We start from the raw sequence: 19,707 nt of genomic DNA on the forward strand, positions 1-19,707 counted from the left end.
TGTGAACCCATTGATTTTTATTAGTCATTTAGAAACATTGCCATTTGAAAATTTTATTATTTTCTTTTTAAGTCTCAACCATTGTTATCTCAGTATTATGAGCAGTCTGACTGATATGGAACACAGAGGAATCTGTTATATTACTTTCAAAGCTTCAAACCACTGCTGAATTGTGAGAACTCTGCAAAAACAAACTAATGCTCTGGTGAATCTTCACAAGAAATCAGTTCTTTACATCCTATTCACATACATATGCTTACATTACAGTTTTTTGTTTTGTTTTTTACACACCAAAAGTTGTGGTATTGCCATGTTACTTGAAACGACAGACAACATTGACAAATAATGAATAGATATTCTAGACATGCTCACAACTGAAATATTTTTCCTCTGAAAAAGAACCTAAAACTGAGATTTAGCACACAAACAGTCACATCCCAAAACAAATGGATCAACTTCAGGAATTCACAGAGCTACAGATCTTACACGTCTATCATCAAAAACATTTCTGAGAGCATTCAATGTATTGATCTTAAAATAAAGCAAAAAGGTGTCTTGTAATACCAAAAACTAAGCATTATAGCTATATAGCAAATCATTCATCAATTCAAATATTTTATGCAGACTTGCAGAGGAATTTAAATTCCATTTTGAAAAGTTTTGGAAAGGTTGAATTACTAATGATGAATGAGGTTTGATGTAACTAGAGCTTCAAAATTCTGAAACATACTGGACACCAGCCATAATTGCACTAAATTAGTATCATAAAACACCCCACTGCGACACTTTTGTTACAATGAAAGTAAGTCAAGGGCAGTAATCATCTGAATGATTCAACATTTGGCAAGGTGAGCGTTTATGGCAATAAAAAGCCTTATGAAAAACTGTTAACCTTAGACTACTTCCCGTGTAGTTGATTCATAGGTATCTCTGCACATTTGAATTGAGAAAGTGAAATCTACATCAATGTGCTGCTGAAAACTACTTTGTCCAAATACTTACAAAATAAATAATTTCTGGACATATGGAAAACAAAATCTGCTAGCAAGCCACTTAAATGAAAGCATGCTGAGAGCATAAACTTTTTACACATCAATTTTAGAGCACAGTCCACGTCACACTCGGAGTTCCAAAGAGGCATGGTGTCCAAGTTAATTCATACCAAACTTAATACAAAAAAAAAAAAAAAAAAAAATTCTAAATGGGATGCACAAAATAGGTTAGGTCCTTGGCGTTTAGCACAGTGGCAAGCAAAAGCAGAAATAACTAATGGAGTTCATTAAGCAATGTTGTATTTTTTTGTCTCCCACATAGTGAGTGTTGATTTGAACAAATGTTATTTCTCCTGTCAAAACCCTGAGGTGAACATTTAAGATATTGTAGAAGTTCATCTAGTTTTTTCCCAAGCCACAGTTAAAGACAAAGGAGGGGCTGGACAGGACACTAAGGGTCCTGAAAGCTCATTTGGGGTTAACAGGATTAAAGACCACAGCAGGTATAGGTATCAGCAGCTGTCCCATGTAGAGAGATGCTATTGGGCCTCAATTCATTCTCCCGTAATCCTTGTCCCATTTGGTCACCTCCAGTCTGATCCCAGCTCTCTCACTGTTCCTCAGGCTCTCCGGCTGGCTGCTCAGGCTGGGCTGGAGGTCTAGGGGGCGCTGGAGGGACTCTGGGAACAGCTTGGTGCTGCCTCTGCCGATATGCGATTACTGTGCCCAAGAGCAGAGCAATGACAGTCATGAGGTAGAGATCCCACTCTGGACCCAGTAACTGGTCAAGATCCACCTGAGATAGAAGATCCTTCAGCTTGAGCAAAAAAAAGATGAATGTTATTGGTTAGTCCTTGACGCAAATCAGATTTCAGGTGGATTCTCACTGAAAGATTTGACTTACATTAAAATCTTGCAGGTACTCTAGTGCATAAATAAGGCCCAGCTTGCACAGGGCCAGGAACACAGGAACTTGGGCGTCAGGACTGGCTTCTGCAGCCATGTCATAGAAACGTTTAGCCAGATGAATGTCCTGTGGAGGAACAATCCCAAAATTGAGTACATTGTATACACTACAGATTATATTTGGTCAGTAAATGAAGTTTTTAGAAAGAAATGAAAACTTTTATTCAGCAAGGATGCATTAAATTGATCAAAAGTGACTGGGAAGACATTTATGATGTTACAAAAGTTTTCAGATTCAAATAAAATGCTGTTCTTTTTAACATTCTTTTTACAAAGAATCCCAAATAAAATTCATCTGTTTCCACAAAAATGGTAAAAAGTAAAACAGGTTTCAACACTGATAATATGTTTCTTGAGCACCAAATAAGCATATTGGAAAGATTAATGATTTCTGAAGGATTTGCTATCACAGGAATAAATTACATTTTTTAAATATACTTTTTTGTAAGATTTATTTTTGCTCTTTTGCCTAATATCTAGATAGGACAGTGTAGTGACAGGAAGTTAAAGTCCACGAAAGGTCCACAAGCCGGGACTGGAATTCGAGACGGTCTTAGCACAACAGTGCTGAAATTTTAGATTTTTTATATTGTAATAATAGGTCACAATTTTACGGTTTTTAATCAAATAAATTAAAATAAGCCTTGGGGTGCATAAAAGATGACAGACCCCAATCTTTTGAACTGTAATGTAGATGTTTGCTTGTGAATGTAAATATGCATAGATATTTCACCTGTTTAATCCCAAGGCCCTTCTCATGCATATAGCCTAGGTTGAACATGGCCTGTGCACTGTGCTGTTGCTCAGAGGCCAGACGATAATGAATGACTGCAGTCTCATAATCCACATCAGTGCCAAAGCCGTAGAAATGATAGTCACCCAGCTTGATTCTGGCCACCGTGTAACCTGATAGCAAAACAAAATATAAAACAGATACTGATACAGAGGTCCTGGGTGTTCAACAGCTTGATAGAGCCTCAAACCATTTTTAATAACATGCTTTAAAAACCTGTTTTTATTTTGCAGCAATGATTGTCTGACTTTACGTTATCCTGCTTATGACATAGCTGTGAACCAAGTAAATAAATGGGCATGCTATAGTGAAACGGCATATTTTATCAATATGTAATCAATTTTCTTTAAAGATTAATATGAAAATAATATGAGTATGACAAAGATCTGTTGCCAGGGACAACAGTAAAATAGCAGCAATGATACTGAAATGCGAGACAGCAGGATGCTGCTGAGGACCAATCAGAATCAAGTATTTGACTGAGCCATGTAGTATGCCGTTATATTTGTCTCACTATAATGGTTGTAAGGTCATCAAAGCACTTTGGCATTTTGCTAGAGTGACTGTGTGGGTTGAAGAGAACAGTCTAACCTTGAGCAGCTGCTCTGGTCCAATGGAGCAAAGCCCGTGGGTACGTCTCATTCTCATTGAAAATCTGTGATCCCTCTGAAAGACACAGAGTCAGATTTATTATTACAATGTGAAATGGCTTATTTTAGCTGGGTTTTAATTTACCAAGGGACAGTAAACATGAAGGGAACATCTTTATATGTAGTCTCTCAGGCTTTCTGTACAAAATGCTCTACCTTCAAAAAGATTCTGTGACCTTCTTTAAGTGTTCCCACATGTTTAGACATGAATTTCCATAACTTTTTTCCCCATTCATTTCAGATCACTAATAATTACGCTTTAAAGAGGTCATGAACTGAGAAATCAAAATGCCCTTCATCTTTTGACACATAAGAGGTCACTGGACTATAAAAACATCCTGTAAGTTTAAAATTAACTCAGAAATTTGTATAAAAATAAAATAAAAAAAATAAATAAATAAAAAACAGCCTGTTTGGCCCTGCCAGACCACGTCAGTGAGAACTTGGTCCTTTGTTCACTTAATTTTACCACAGATTCATTTACAAACAAAGCACAATTCGACACCGGATTTTCAGAAACCCTGAAACTAAGAGACAATGCTGTGCCGACTATATTGAATCTGACAGTAATGTCACACCAAACAAGTTTTATTACATGGTCACTGTTGCTTTGTCTGTAATTACAGATCGTCTGATATGTACAGAGTATTTATGCATTTTTAACCTAAAGTACAACAGCGTCCATCTATGAAGGATGTGTGTTGTCAAACACACAACCATTAGCCAATCACAGCAGTGGACGTTTACTTCAGAGTCTACAATACACCATTCCAAGTCAAGAAGAGCATTCTGATAAGGGGATTAAAAACAGGAGAGATTACTTTATGTCATTTGTTGTAAAAACCTTGAGAATATTATAATGGGACTTCAGAGAACACTATAAAATAAAATATATAAAGGCAGCTCATGACACCTTTAAAAAGAAATCATACTATACTGATTTCCATGCAGTTTTTCATTAGCATATCAGTGACAAAATATTCATTTTAACCGTAATAATTTCATAAAAGTAACATCTTGATTAATTATCAAAAGCATTTGAATATTTTAGAGCAGAACATGAAATAATGATAATAATTATATTCCCTTTAGAAATGCATACTCTCCATAAAATTTAAGTCATACATCCATTATTTTTCCAGGCCTAAAAAAAAAAAAAAAAAAGTAATAATTTCCAGCTTTTAATGATTATGGGTGGGAAATCTGTTCTTTATTTCAAATTATTGTCAGGGCAGAATGGGAAGGTAAAGTATACATAAAATGTTTTTGTTGTTGTTATCCATCTTTTTTAAATAAAGATATGGTTTAAAAACAACATTTTGATTAAATGGCAGATGCTGACCAACTATTCTCAGACCAACTTTTGCCCAAAAACCAAAATTATTGTGCATGTATGTGTTAGAGGTTTAGGGCCCTCTGGTGGTAGTGACACATCACTGACTCACTTTGATCAAGGATGAAGGCCACATTGCTCTGGGCGACCTCGTAGCCCTGTTCAGCCAGCAGGAGATACTGTACTAGAGCAGAATCCATGTCGCCCTCCTTAAAGCTTCCGTATGCTGCCATGAGTCTCTCAGACCAGCGGCCACGCTCACACACGTTCTTGAAGAGCTGGTCTCACACACACACACATTCATGGTAAACTATCAGAGAAGTTTTTTGAAACATGGCTATGCATGATGAAATCGCGTCTCACCTCTACTGCAGTGTGGCAGGAGCGCATGACCCCAGTCCCCGTGGCATGCATCTGAGCTAGATTGTAGAAGGCTAGGATGTGACCCGCTTGAGATGCCAGGTTAAAGAATTTAAGAGCCTGCTTATAATCACGCTTCACACCAATTCCATCTAAAAAAATGAAGAAACAGAAAGTCATAAATGCACTTTTCATACTCTCAACACCCACTGAAATGACTAACACGCTTCTCAGTCCTCAATGTTTGTCAAGAATAAGATCCTGCCAAAGCAGAATGCAGGTGGTTTGTCATGGCAACAATCACCTAAGCAACCAAACCAAAAGGAGTTAGCTGTGATTTAGGATAAAAGAAGATAAATCTCTATTGTGAAGAAGAAGAATTCCCTGTTCTATATTCTGAAGCGTGTGATGTGTAATTGTTGGGAATATGTAAACTTCACTATTTGAAAAGAAAATATTAAACTTTCGCAAATTATTGCATCACTTAAATTGTCAAAATATTTATTTATATCGAATTTACCTAATAAATGATGTATTCTGGAGTTTTTGTGGAATTTGCTGAATTTTGTGGGAAAATATTCCATGGCCTTTACTGGCTCAATAAAACCTTTTCCTTTGTGTCATAAATGGCTGACTATTTTTCCAGTAGTAACAGCAGGAAAAGTAAAGAAACAGGAGTGAAGGGAAAACCTGAAAGCAAATTATTCACATGCAATTTCTCTGACTGACACACACTTACTGTAGTACATGGTTCCCAGCTGCAACTGTCCGTCCACCCAGCCTTGCTCTGCAGCCTTCTGAAAATACTTCAGTGCCAGGTCATAGTTCTGCAGGATCGAGAAGAAACAATGACTTAAAAGATCTTTGAATGATTGCATAATGTTGATATCATCTAGGAACCTCACCACAGGAACACCCCTTCCATACAGGTAAGCCATACCGAGGCCACTCTGGCCAACCGGATTTCCCTAAAAAGATGCCAACAAAAATTACAGATTAAAGAACATTTGAAAATGAACAGTTTGTTAATATTGAAAAGATAAAATTATTCTCACCAAATCTGCAGCCTTTTTGAAATAATGCAGGGCCGTGTCATTGTTCTGAGGCACATACTCACTGCCTTCAGAGTACATCTGAGACAACAGAATGAGAGTTAAAGAAAGAAAGATCCACACAGAGTGAGATCATTCAGCTACAGTCCAGGAAAATTTATTTCCAGGACTCATTAAATCCATACCTTTCCAAGGAAGGCCATTGCATGTGTGTTCCCTGCATTTGCTGCTTGGTTAAAGTACTCATATGCTCGCTGAAAATAATGACAAATAGAAAGTGACTATAAAATCATTGTTTAAAATGATTAGGAGGAGGCAAAAAAAAAAAACACTACCTGATGATTCTGTTCCACACCTCGTCCTCCATGTAGGTGTAACTGACCCAGGCCCACCTAGTCAAGACAATTTCAAATGTGATAGCAATAGTCAAAAATACAAGTACATTAGACCAATAACTGCTTCAAACAGGGTGAAACTGTTCTTACAGATGAATCAGAATGGTTTTATTTTACCTGTGCCTGCACATCTCCTTTCTCAGCCAAGAACTGGTAGTACTGGATCAAATCCTCTTCTAGCATTCCACTGCTAGAACCAGGATTTTCCACTTCATCTAAGAGCCGGATCCGCTGTACTGCACTGCCCCCTGTCAGGGATACATCGCTGGCCACTAACAAAAAATAAAAAAAGTTATTACTTTGATATTACAAGACTTCAGAGCCCTGCATTTCAGCCAGGGGTTGATGGGGCCTGACTTTTTTTTATGCCCCTCGGGCCAGGCCAAGCTTCGGAGCAATTTTCACATCATAGTTCAGACGTGGACCAGGCCTCGGGCCTGTTTTAGGCTTTTCCTCATTTTTATATTTTAGACATTCATCAATTAGTAATGAAGATGAAGAACAAAAAAAAACTAAAAGTGGAAACAACACGGCTTGACAGTGTTTAGTGTCCAGCAGCAGTAGTATGGTGTGTGCCGTCAGCACAGTTGAACAGTTCTGCGTTCAAATGCATGCAATAGGCCTAAGCTTAACGCAAAGCATCTGCAAAAGTAACTACCAAAAGAGGAGGATATTAAGGAAAGAGGAGAATATTAAGGAGATATTTAGATTATTTAGTAATAAACTAGTGTTTTCTGAGTCTGTGTCGCAAGGATGAAGTATCTGATCATGACTCGTCATCTCCTCAGACTTGCCTTTAGAGAGAAGTGCATCTTTACAGTTTATGATTATAATGAAATGAGTTTTTGTTTTCAATTGATTGTTAAGTAGTCATTTAAAGCTTTCTATAGATATATTTTTCATCATGTCTGTGAGGCATGTATTCACTCAGTTTTGGTTCATTTTTGTTCTCCTGTTAAAGACGAGACGACAGAAAGCACATCATGTTTGTTTTCTTTACTTTATACCTCCATGTCCTGCATCTCCACACAAACTATTGGATGTACCGCACATCTAGGTTTAACGTTTAAACATTGTTATATGCTTGAACTGTTTTATATCAATAGATTATATATTAGGCAAGTCGTGATGATTTGAGAAGGTTAAATTGATCAAAAAAAGGCTCATTGTCTGCTGCTGGATGCTTGATTGTTACTTAAAACTAAAACTTATATTTAATGAAAAAATGCTCAAAGTTTTTCTTAATTGACTCAATAATAAAACGAAACAAAACAATCACTTTTCTATTACATGCAAAACTGAACTACTTTATTAGCTGAAACAATAGTAGAAGCTGTTTAGGGAAAATAAAGACAGGCTCGGGTCTGATAAGCTGTTGGACATGGGCCGGGCTAGGGCCTACATTTGAGGCCCGTGCAGAGCTCTACAAGACTTAATCATCACGGAGTTCAAATATGGACAGTGAGAGAAAAACTGAGCAGTACCAGTGATTATTCATGAGCAGCATGAGTGTAATTCACATTAAAAATACAGTTCTACAGAGATTTTATAGTTGTATGGTCACACTGCACTGCGCACATGCAGCATTTAAGTCTCTAAACATTTCCTTAGACAGACGAGTGGCGAACAAGGATCCAGATAACATCTGTTAAAACATGCTGTGCTGAAATGTGATATGTTTAGACGTGAGGACTGCATATAAATGTGACAAGATTTACCATGATTGGCCACTTGTCTGTAGTGAGTGAGAGCAGATTCACAGCTCTGAGGAACTCCAACACCTCCCCAATATCTGTAGCCCTGAAAAAAAAAAATATATATATATAGGGATTTAGCAGACAGCACAGCCAGGAAATGCAGGATAAACACAAGCCTACACAGCAACAATGCATTAAGAAAGTAGTCATGGATAAATTATGGTGCCACATGATCTGAGGTTTCAACTTTGCGGCATGTAACTGAGCCAACGTGTCGGTCAGAACTTCACGATCCAAAGGTTTGTTTAGACACTCAACTTGATATATGCAAAGTCAAATAAAGACTTGACGTGTACGATAAGCAAGTCATCAAGTTTAATTTCCTCCGTGGAACAGGATCCTCCATTGTTTAAAATACAGGACAAAGAGTCATTCTTCTTACCAGAATCATATGTGCTACTAGATTTCCACCTAAAGCTCCAAAGGTGTAGTACACCAGTGCCTGCCATTAGAGGAAAAACAGCATTTTTATTAAACATTCACATTAAAAATAAGCAGGCTGAGCTTTCTAGATAAATGTCATTAGTGAATACCTTTGCTTGACTTGAGTTCACCCCTAATCCTGCAGCATATAGGAAACCGAGTGCCTGTGTGAACACAAAATGAAAATTGATTTCTCAAACTTTTCCTGATGCAATAGTAAAGCAGTGGTACAACCCCACACACAGCTGCTATTCTTAAGAAACAGCTTGAAATGAGTCACAGGACAAAAAAAAGCATCAGTATTATCATAGAAAGATGACATTTAGTTAATAAACAGATGCGCTTACAGTCTGGGCTTTAGGGGAGCCCTCCAGTGCCAGCTTCTCAAAGATCTCCTTCGCCTGAGGAATGCTCTGGGGTAAGTAGTCTCCTAACAGCATGGCATATGCCACCTTCTCCATGGCCTTGGTATGACCCATCTCTGCAACTTTCAGGAGTCTGTCATACAAACTGTAATGCAGAAATAAACAAGAATATACACTACTGTTTAATATTTTGAGGTTGGCAAGTCTCTTACGATTAAATTATTGATTAAAAAGATTAATCCCGTCCCGTGTCTCCCGCAGATTTGGTGCTCAAGAAAACTCTCGTCATTATTAATTTTAAATACATTACTTTTTATTCTTTTTAATAGTTTTTTCATGTTCAAAATATTTTATTTGACATAGAAATCTTTTTTGACATTACTTCGCTTTCAGCGCTATCAGGCTAATGTTAGCATTTTCCAAGATCTCCTATTGCACCTTTAATTCTACACGTTAATACTTTTGACTCCAATACAGGAAAAAAAAACTATCCTAAAAGATAAAAAATTGCAAAAACTGTACCTTCAATCCCATTCACATCAACAACAATAACTACAATAATAACTATACAGGTATAGTTTTAATCTCAGTAAATTTTAATATCGTTCTACATGTAAAATAATAGCATCCACACCACAACTACAACGACACAGAGGAACAATACTGTTGGAATTACTTTAACAATAATTTTTTCCAGCTGATGAATGATAGAAATATTAACAGCCAACCACAATCAGAATCAGCCAATCAGAATCACGGCCTGATTTAAAGAGCATGGGTATTTAAAGTTAATTTTTTGCACAATTCTTCAGATAGTGTAGGTTCAAGACATAAATAATAAGAAAACTGTTGAAACAGCACTGCAAGAAAAACACATAGCTCCACAGCACTCACTCGTTCTTCTGGCTCCTTCTGCTGGTGCTGTTAATCATCTTAATCGCATCCTGGTACTGTTCTTCAGCCTCTTCCAACAAACGCCTCTGCTCTGCTTGCTCCTCCGCTGCGAGGACAGAAACATTACACATGCATTTGGTGTAACAACTGAAAGGGCTACAAATCACAATTAATTTATAGTGCAGGTAAAGTTGACATTGAACTTTTCATATCTAGGCTACTAATGCAGAAGAGTAAGAGTAGCAATAACTCCTTTCGACTAACATACCAAGAACTCTTCCAAATCAAATTAGTATCATATTTCATATAGAACGTAGAGTCACAATATGATTCATTTTTACAATCTAAAGTACACTACCAATAACAGCTCACTCACTTTCACAGAAGCCCCATTTCTTATCAGTGTTGTAGTTGTATGTCGTGGCACACCACAGCCTCCCATCTCCTCTGCCTTCAGTAGTGCACTCCGAATACTCTTTCTCTTGGAAAAGAAAAGGAAAGACGCAGGGCTCTCCAGAGGCTGTTCCACCAATCGCCACCGGAACTATGATAAACACCAATGAGAAATTGACACAATAGCCTGATACTTTCACAGGAAACAAACTACACACTTGTGAATGCATGGGTGAGCAGGTTTCTTTTCTCAAACCCTGCAAGCTGTGATGCAGAGAGCAACAAAGAAAGATCTTGTGCTGTAAAATCCTAAACTATGCAACATTAAAACTCAAACGGTATCAAAACCTTAAATGTGTGAGCAAAAGATTAGTTACATAGTAAAGAGAGATAAGTCAATTTAAACTAAATGTGCAGAGAAACCTACAGACAAAACCTGAATACTATATGTTATTCAGGAAGCACCTGCAGACCCCATCTGGATCTATTCACCTTCTTTATGACGCTCCTCTGGTGGAGGAGGTTGACTCGGAAGATCTTCCTGTTCAACCCCCTCAATCTCACTCTCTACTTCAGTGTCAGTTGTACTGCTGTCGCCCTGGGCATCTTTAGAGACATACGCATGTCCCACCACAGTTTTGGAGCCATCATTATTATCTGTGCTCTGGCCAAAAAATAAGATAAATAAATAAAATAGTTTGTTTATGATGTTATTTATAAATAGTGTGTGTGTGTGTGTAGATATATCAATATTTTCACTATTTGTGTAAGCATACCGTGATGTTTTAAGAAAAAAATAATTTCTAATTTTACATTAAGAACATGAAATTGAATGTATTTTCCCCCCTAAATGCAATAGCAGGAATCACTAACACAAAATACTTCTACCCAACTGCATATTAAATGGCTCTGATAATATATAATTCTGTTTAAATGCTGTATTACCTGAGACTCACCACCCTCTGTAACTCCATCATCTTGAAGTACTTCTGCAACCAAAATCAAAACTCATATACAGTTTATATACAAAACATGTTAACATATTAAATAGCTTAGTTAAAGTCTAAATAAACACACATTTTCCTAAAAATTGAAAAAGAGCCTTTGACTCACCAGCTGTCACTTCCAAAGTCACAGCCAAAGCCACGATAAGGACCAGACAAGACTTCTTAGTGGGATTCATGTCGTCAGATTGTGCAAAACGCAGTGGACTGAAAATCTGATTGAATTAAACCTGCACACTAACTGAACTGTCTTTTGTCCTAGCTAGCCATTTAGCTATTTAAATCTGTCAGTGAACTGCACCTGACTGCATAACCGACTAGCTATAGTACTTGACCAGCGAGCCAGTCAACCGGAAACTTCTCCCAAGAGCAAAAATGGATTATAATAAAACAACCCATTCGCAAAAACAGTACATTAATACCCTTACCAAAGCATTTTGAGCTAGCAGCTCAATGTAATTTAACTCAGTGACAGCCTGTCTACACAGCTAGCAAAGCTAAACACTTCCCAGAGACTAATGCCGCGTCGGTCGCGGACCATGAAAACAGATGATTTCCGCAATAATGTTTTCAAGGCACCTGCAATGTTTATCAAATTCAACAACAGAAGACAACAGTTTAGCCGTCGTTAGGGTTTCTCGTGTTACAGCATATTCCTGTTCACTGACCGACCCCCAATTTCCTAATCCGCTGAGGCTTCACCAATCAGGAGACGGGATCGTAGATAATAGCCAATCGCTGCGCTCCAACAGTCAGCTGACCAATCAGAGGCGCACACACAAGAGTAACACGGCGCCTGAGATACGCGAATGGAGCAGACGTGTACAAGACAGTTTGCAGGATGTGAGAACGCCTTTAAACAGCTGACTGTCTTTCAGTCGAATGTGAAGTAGACAGTATAGTAGTTATGAAATATTATATTATTATTAGAAATAAATATTTAAATAGTCTACACATTTTTTTAAAGTTCTCACTCATGAGCGATAATGGTTCTTAAAAGTTAAAACTTCTTGTTTTATTACAACACAGAATTGACAATGTATTCAAGAGGCATCATGATTATACAATCAATTCGACTTTTGCTTCATCACAGACAAACATTATTCACTTATAAAATACTCAGTTTTGAAAACCTCATTATCTATATCTGGAATGCCCAGACATAATATTCAAACATACATAGCCTATTACATTCAAACATGACAAGTTCTAATGCAAATGCAATAGCAAAAAATATAATTAATAATAAGATTAAAACATACAGGCACCTATTTTTCACCTTAAAGGCACAGATGTTTGTGGGAAACCAGAAATTAACTAGCGCATGCAAGAAATACAACAAGTGTTTTATGTGCGTATGTGTTTTTGTTTTTTTTATCTATTTTTATTATGTCCCAATTTTCTGGCACGGCACAACATGAGCTTTGGCTTAACAGAGTCGTGCTCCATAACCAAACGTCTGTTTAATGGCATCAAAGTAGTATCTCTGCCAGCCCTCTTTCATTCTTTCCTCGTCATTGCTGGGAACTCCTCTGGCCTCCAGAATCAGCTCTGTCTCACTACCTTTATTTACGAAGTTTAAAATGACAGTTGCTGCGTGTCCTGAAAGAGAGTTAGAAAGAAATCATAACTCAGATTAAAGCAAACAGATCCAACAACAGTGATGAACACTGGCCATAAACAATCATTAATGAGCAAAACATTTCATAGACTTTTCTTAATACATACAAAACAAATAATCTAGAAAAATAAAAAGTAAATAATGTAGAAAAATATTATGATTACTAATATAAAAGTAGTATGCGGGTTCACAAAAAAAAAATACTACATTAATATATACAATAATAAACCATACCAGCTGGCCAACTTGAAAACCTCCATTTCATGACAATTTTCTGGTCTGGAATCTAAAAACAAAATGAACAATATTTACAAAATCTATGTTGCGTCAATAGAAAAATGCAGTATAAAAAAAGTGAGGTTCTCATTAGATAAATCAATTAAACCAAATTAGTTGATTTAACACTTAAAAAAAAATCATTATAAGAGGTTCATTCTCACCAGTTCTGCAAACTGCCCATAAACATTTCCTTCCAGCAGCCGGAATTTGCCACCTGAGCACCCATCCACAAAGGCAGCAAGGTGTGTAAAAGCTTGTACCATCTACACACATGGAAAAACAGGGAGTGAGTGATTTCAACATCAGATAATCTATGCATAAAGAACAGCAGGATACATACAGATTTATTGTTTCAACTTGATTTGTATAGACTGACAGTTTATTCTGACCTCTTGTTTTAGGAAAACCCTGTACAACTCTTCTGGTGAGGTAAGAAACGTGTCTTTCATAGTCAAAGATACTGTTGAAATTTTAACTCCAGTGTTGGAAGTGTTTTTTGTTGTGGAGGATCCCATCTGTTGGGGGGACCAAAACATTTATACTCAATTTTGATACAGAGCTGAAATATGAATGTGCACAAATATCACTTGAATCCAAAAACAAGCATGAAAATATGTGTGTGATTGCACTGACATAAAATAAAGGGTGGATGTATGACCGGCAAGCTGTCTAGTATGTATTTGTGTTACCAGAAAATGAACGAGAACTCACTTGGGTTTGGTCTAGTTTGACCTTGGCTTGTGTCTCCTGATTCTGTTTGTTGAGTGCGTTTTCTGTTGGTAAAATCATACCCTGAGAGAACTCTGTAAAAACAAGTTACGAGAATGTGATGTCCTGCACAAATAAAACAAAGCAGTAATAACAAACAGATGACGTTTTAAATCCATCACCTGTTTTGAGATGTTTGACATAGTTGTCCAGTGCCATCCTGATTTTCTTGACTCCCTCCTTCCTCATGAGGTCAGTCAGAGGTGTGTTTGGCTGATCTTTACAAAGTTTAACACAAATCTGTACAAACAAACATAAGGTAGATCTTCATACAGCATGCTCACTCATATGGAAAGAGTATTTAATTGGGAGAGAGGTTCACTTACATCTAAGTCATCCATGTCATTTTCATCAGAGAGATTTGGTATTTCAACAGTGCCTTTATATTTGATTCCTATTTTATTTGTACCTACAGAAAAAAAACATGTCTTTTATTTTACCTTTACATTCAGTTATTATGCTGTGTGTGCAAACAAAACTTTGACTAACCAGTCCATGAGGCTTTAACAACCCACTCATAGAAGTAGATGAGTTTCCCTTTGCGGTTGTTGATAGAGGCCTCGCCGTCAATGTTGCTGACGTCTGTGATCTCGCATGAGCCTTCTTCACCCTCTACACGAAGCCCAAGAAGAAGGCTATTTATTGTATCTTGAGACCAGCTCGTAACATCTCTCTCTGTCCTGTGGTATACGATTAAGGAAAATAAACATTTATTTACAGTTGATTTGATAGAATTTGCATATAATTCACATTTCAAAAGAGAACTATGCAACTACTAATAACTGCAGTTTCTCAAAAATGTATAGGAGAGTAAATATGTGTATGTGTGTGTGTGTGTATTAGTGCTGTCAAACAATTAATCATGATTAATCACATCCCTTTTTTTTTTTACATGTGTCCTGTCAGTATATTTATAAACACACACTCATGCATGTATACATTTAAGAAAAATATATTGCTTATATATTAAATGTATTTATATTTAATATAATACTGTATGTGTGTGTATTTATTTATACATATACATAGTACACATATGGCATATTAAGTAAACAAAAACTTTTATTTTGGATGCGATTAATCGTGATTAGTCATTCGACAGCACTAATATATATATATATATATATATATATATATATATATATATATATATATATATATATATATATATATATATATATATATGTGTGTGTGTGTGTGTGTGTGTGTGTGTGTGTGTGTGTGTGTGTGTGTGTGTGTGTGTGTGTGTATATAATAGTTATCTTATCTATATTAACTCTCTCTTTCACACAAGTGTTTGCATTTGAGAGAGCAAAAGATAATATATATAATTATATAATATAGATTACTTCTTCAGATAAGTAACATTTTAAGAGGGACAGTTCAGAAGTCATACTCAGTTTGCTTTTCATCAGATCACTCCGAGTCTAATTCTGTCTCACATTCGTGTACTTCCAAAAATAGACTGTGCCAACCCCTCGCATTCAACCACTGGACATTCCAGAGGCTTCTGCAAACACTGGAAAAACTAACCTAATGTCTTGTAAGAATCAGATGTAGGCAGTATATGTAAAATATAAAAGTGGTTTTACGTTTTCTGTGAGGTGTTATGCCATTCTCAATTCAAACATTTCTAAATCTGTTTTTATATACCGTGTTGGCCACACATTGAGACAGAATATTAAATAGTTTAAAATTACAATTTAAAATGACCAAGTTAAAATCTGTAATCAATAACATAATATATAGCCTATACTTTCCCCTAGACATTTATGCATTTTAACCCAAAATCTAGATGAATACATGTGAAGTTGTAAAATAGAACTTAATCTATTAAAGAGGCACTTCATGCAGTTAATTTAACACAATGGACGAAAAAACTTGTGGTTTGCTACACACTGTTGCCGACATGCACGTGTTACATACCAGTGCCAGTTATTGACATTTGTCGCATCTGCTCTTTCTTCCACAATCCAGCGCGGGTCTCCCTCTCCCCATTTGGCCATGACAGGATTTAGCTGATTTTAAAAGAATTGAGATGTTCCGATAAACTGCGGATGCGGGTTAGTAGGCTACCGCAGGGATTGACAGATGTAAATTTCGTGAATTACACAATAAATGTATGCAGAAGGATCTCAGCTGATTTGCTGCGTCGACGGAGTAGTATAAATATTCATGAGATTATACAGGACCAGTGAAGGACCGAACGAGTATGACTATATTAGACGCACAAAACAACTCTCTTAAGGAAATCCGAGGGAGGCAGGGAGGAAGTATTCAAGGAGCAGTCGAGAGGTAAGTTGTCCGCTCAACTATCTGGCAGCTGTTCCCCTAGACCTTTATTAAGCCCCCATAGAAAGTCCCAGAACCGGAACTGGGTGAAGAAGCTTCCTTTAGAAACCAGAAACTCGCGGACCTTCTTGGTCCTCGTTACCTAAGTTAAAACATCAACATAAACAACAAAAAAACTTTCGACTGTATACCAGGCATAAATCTCATTTCTCAACTGGACTAAGCTCCCTAGTGAAAAAAATAGCGCTTAATTGTTTTGAATGTGCATATCATAAACGTGCACTTAATTTTAGTTTAGCCTATTTATATATCATAAAAGTATAGGCTATATGAAAAACCACTGTACTTCAACTGTACTACACGTGTACTTTATTTTCACAATTGAGTACTTGGTCATAATTTTAATTATAGTGTTTTTTTTTTTTTATTGCACATTATTTTAAAAGCGGGCCTACTAAATTGTAGCTTCATTACAAATCCAAATATATTCAAATACATGACTATAACATGACTTTTTAAATAAATAAATAGCCATTTATATTTTGCAACATTGTATACAAGCTTACCATTTTAATGAAGAGCTACCAATGGTTATATAGATGATTACTTTGGTTTAATACAAATACAACAGTTAAATACTATGCACAATGGTACATTTTCATAGGGAATGAAACACAGAATCCATATCCATATTACTTTACTTACATTTTTTTTGTTCCTGGTGTTAGATGATCCCAATACAAGTGTGTAAATGAGATGTGTGGGAAAACACAGTATGAAACTGACAGGTTCTCTTTAAGTCATCAGTACACGAGTTTGTCCAGCAGGTGGAGCTGAGGTAAAGAGCACTGACTGATCTTTGATTCTCTGGTCCAATACTGGTTGGCCTTCAGTAAGACATGCTGTTGTATTAGAAAATGCATTGATTATTGGCTGTCATTAACTCACATTGTACTAAAATTAGAGATCTTGCTTTTGAAGCTGACTGAACTGACAAGTTTGACATCAGAAATAGTTTAGTCATGAGTTTAGGCTACTATGGTTATATGATTATTTTATAACCCTAACACTCCTTTTCTGATACTTGAGGTGTATATCTAAAATATCTTAAAATGTCTTGACATTATATGTTGTTTAAGGGTTTGTTTGCCATGTTTTCTAAATATTGTCTTGCCAGGAAATGTATTCTGTAAATTAAAAGTATAAGACAAAATGCCTACCTTATAAATTGTTTAAATTAATTTAAACAGAGTATAAACCGTGCAGACAAAGACTATTCTTAATTCCTTTTGAATCTTCTGGAAGTAAATAGCCACAATAGGAAATCAAATGAATTATTCAGAGCAAACTGACATGTATCTCATGCACTCCATCAGATCAGCCAAACAGAAAAAAGTGTGTAGTTCTGCTTTGTGTGCAAAATTGTTATGTTATGTAAAATTAATACATGAAAAGAAATGTATAGCCTTGACACATTGCATAAACATGGACCATGCTCATAATTGTTAAATAAAATAATAAAATTGAGTATTTAAAAAAAAATTACCTAATAACATAACATTATAAAATGAACTAGTCTAATCAAATAAGAATATTATTAGATGTGCATCATATTTATCTGAGAACCACAATTTTGTTGCCATATCACAACAAGGAAGACTTTGAGAGCCACATTGGTGTTTTCCTGAGTCAGTCAAATTTGTCTTCTACCCCATGCTGATGTTTGTTGTTCTTGGCAGTTGCTATCAAGCATAGCAAACTGCATTGAGATCCCAGGAGGAGTGCAGCTCTGTACCCACCAAACAGACAGACGGAGGGGTACACAGTGGTCTATGAGGAAGAACCTGGCAATTGAAGTACTTCTAAACACCAGCTGTTTGAGAGAGAGAAATAAAATAAGGAGAACGATGGCTGATACTCTATGGGGCGGAGAGCAGATTTCTTTATACATGTATTATTAATGCTTTTTAGCGAGCAATTCGATCCAAGTGCAGACTGCCTCCAGATAGCCATCTTAAGAGTTTCAATTCTAAGGCCGGGTTCACACCGCAAGCTGCAGCAGAGCAGAAGCAGCGCGTATTTTTTTCGGTGCCTATGTTAACAGATGAGAACGTTCACACCGCACGCAGAAGCTGCGCGGCAGAGCGTTGCAGAAGCAGAGCAGAAACAGCAGTGCCGCGATCGTTTCGGCGCTGGGTCTATTTTTGCAGCGCTGCTGACGCTCAGTTAAAGTGAAAGTACACCTTTGATGGACAAAATAAATATGATTTCACACAAAAAGTGCTCTAACTGCACAAAAAAAGCACATCTAGGGTGTTTTAACAAGAACTAGAGTATGTAACGAAAAGGAAATTAATATAAAAAATATGTATAGAAGATAAAGTGACCATGGCCAAAATGATCATGATCATGGCCAAAATACACATGTACTTAAACGAAAATTTGCCCAAAATTTGCATTAATGATATCTACTGTGTTCTTAGCAAATTACATAAAAAATGTATGATATTTAAAACCACATATTTTTCTATTTTTTTATTATAATTTTATTTTTAATATATATATATATTTTTTTTACAAAATCTGTTAAAGTACTTACAGTTCTATCCAAAAATGGACTTTTTTGCCGAAATACAAAAACAACTTTAAATAATTTATATTGCTAGCTTAGCCTTGGAGATTTATTTATTATTTGTAGTTGTCCTATTCTTTTAACTAGGCCTATGTATTGGCAGAAGAACGGATGTCGTGCTAACAATCATAAACAACAGCACGTGGTGTCACAGGCAGTGGTCTTCAGAGTGCACCTGGAAAGACAATAATGGACGACACTCATTTCATTGTGGAAGTTGAGAAATATCAAGTTCTTTATGATCCACACAATGTTCTTTATAAAGACTTGCAGGAGAAGGAAAAAGCATGGGATGAAGTTGCAGCGGCTCTTATTGCAGATGGTAATTAATTTTATAGTGTTTTTGACGCTTTCGCTGGCACACGAGCAAACAACTCAATATTTGATTCAAAATTGATTCAATTGGAACCATTTATTTACAATTTCTAAATTACACATAAGCACACAAATAACAAAAGCAGGTGATACATGCATATATAATAAACAAGTAAATGCTGATTTCAAGATGAGCAGGAAGTCAAGGCTGTGAACCATTTACAATACACATAATTTAAAACCGTTTATTAAATTGGTTTTCAGGGTGTTTTTTGGTAAATTTGATTGCAAACAAACCCAGTGACAAGATGGTAATATGCACCATGTTCTCTCCTACGTCGGTTAATGAGATGAACCCAAAGTCTGGGTCTTTTTAGTCTCCTTAATAACAAATATAGCGCGATGGCCTTTCTTCTATCAACA

At 36.4% G+C, this 19,707-nt stretch overlaps 2 protein-coding genes across 2 annotated transcripts; both read right to left on the reverse strand.

Annotated features, from left to right (window-relative positions):
• LOC127984206 (protein sel-1 homolog 1) lies at positions 1 to 12,063 on the reverse strand. The gene is made up of 21 exons (XM_052586742.1): positions 11,487 to 12,063; positions 11,319 to 11,362; positions 10,866 to 11,037; positions 10,357 to 10,524; positions 9,981 to 10,086; positions 9,069 to 9,231; positions 8,832 to 8,885; positions 8,681 to 8,740; positions 8,260 to 8,341; positions 6,659 to 6,813; positions 6,482 to 6,538; positions 6,332 to 6,400; positions 6,150 to 6,227; positions 6,000 to 6,062; positions 5,834 to 5,921; positions 5,098 to 5,246; positions 4,847 to 5,012; positions 3,343 to 3,417; positions 2,692 to 2,864; positions 1,897 to 2,025; positions 1 to 1,809 (listed from the first exon to the last, which is right to left on the reverse strand). The coding sequence occupies exons 1-21, from the start codon at positions 11,554 to 11,556 to the stop codon at positions 1,603 to 1,605; spliced, it is 2,328 nt and encodes a 775-aa protein (XP_052442702.1). The 5' UTR covers positions 11,557 to 12,063; the 3' UTR covers positions 1 to 1,602.
• Positions 12,064 to 12,364: 301 nt separating this feature from the next.
• On the reverse strand, positions 12,365 to 16,441 carry ahsa1a (AHA1, activator of heat shock protein ATPase homolog 1a). The gene is made up of 9 exons (XM_052585825.1): positions 15,972 to 16,441; positions 14,535 to 14,725; positions 14,372 to 14,454; positions 14,168 to 14,285; positions 13,989 to 14,080; positions 13,667 to 13,792; positions 13,439 to 13,540; positions 13,233 to 13,284; positions 12,365 to 12,979 (listed from the first exon to the last, which is right to left on the reverse strand). The coding sequence occupies exons 1-9, from the start codon at positions 16,049 to 16,051 to the stop codon at positions 12,807 to 12,809; spliced, it is 1,017 nt and encodes a 338-aa protein (XP_052441785.1). The 5' UTR covers positions 16,052 to 16,441; the 3' UTR covers positions 12,365 to 12,806.
• Between the last annotated feature and the right edge of the window lie 3,266 nt (positions 16,442 to 19,707).

The sequence above is a fragment of the Carassius gibelio genome, chromosome B20, assembly GCF_023724105.1.
Source record: "Carassius gibelio isolate Cgi1373 ecotype wild population from Czech Republic chromosome B20, carGib1.2-hapl.c, whole genome shotgun sequence".
NCBI lineage: Eukaryota > Metazoa > Chordata > Actinopteri > Cypriniformes > Cyprinidae > Carassius > Carassius gibelio.

What these genes read in the sequence shown, in the direction of transcription:
- LOC127984206 (XM_052586742.1), bottom strand. Translation starts at nt 11,556, where the DNA reads ATGAATCCCACTAAGAAGTCTTGTCTGGTCCTTATCGTGGCTTTGGCT. An exon ending in GACTTTGGAAGTGACAGCTG is followed by an intron (nt 11,363 to 11,486) that starts GTGAGTCAAAGG and finishes TTTTGGTTGCAG; the next exon opens with AAGTACTTCAAGATGATGGA. An exon ending in GTGTGGAACAGAATCATCAG is followed by an intron (nt 6,401 to 6,481) that starts GTAGTGTTTTTT and finishes CATTATTTTCAG; the next exon opens with CGAGCATATGAGTACTTTAA.
- ahsa1a (XM_052585825.1), bottom strand. Translation starts at nt 16,051, where the DNA reads ATGGCCAAATGGGGAGAGGGAGACCCGCGCTGGATTGTGGAAGAAAGA. An exon ending in AATGTCAATAACTGGCACTG is followed by an intron (nt 14,726 to 15,971) that starts GTATGTAACACG and finishes CGTATACCACAG; the next exon opens with GACAGAGAGAGATGTTACGA. An exon ending in TGTTAAAGCCTCATGGACTG is followed by an intron (nt 14,455 to 14,534) that starts GTTAGTCAAAGT and finishes TTTTTTCTGTAG; the next exon opens with GTACAAATAAAATAGGAATC.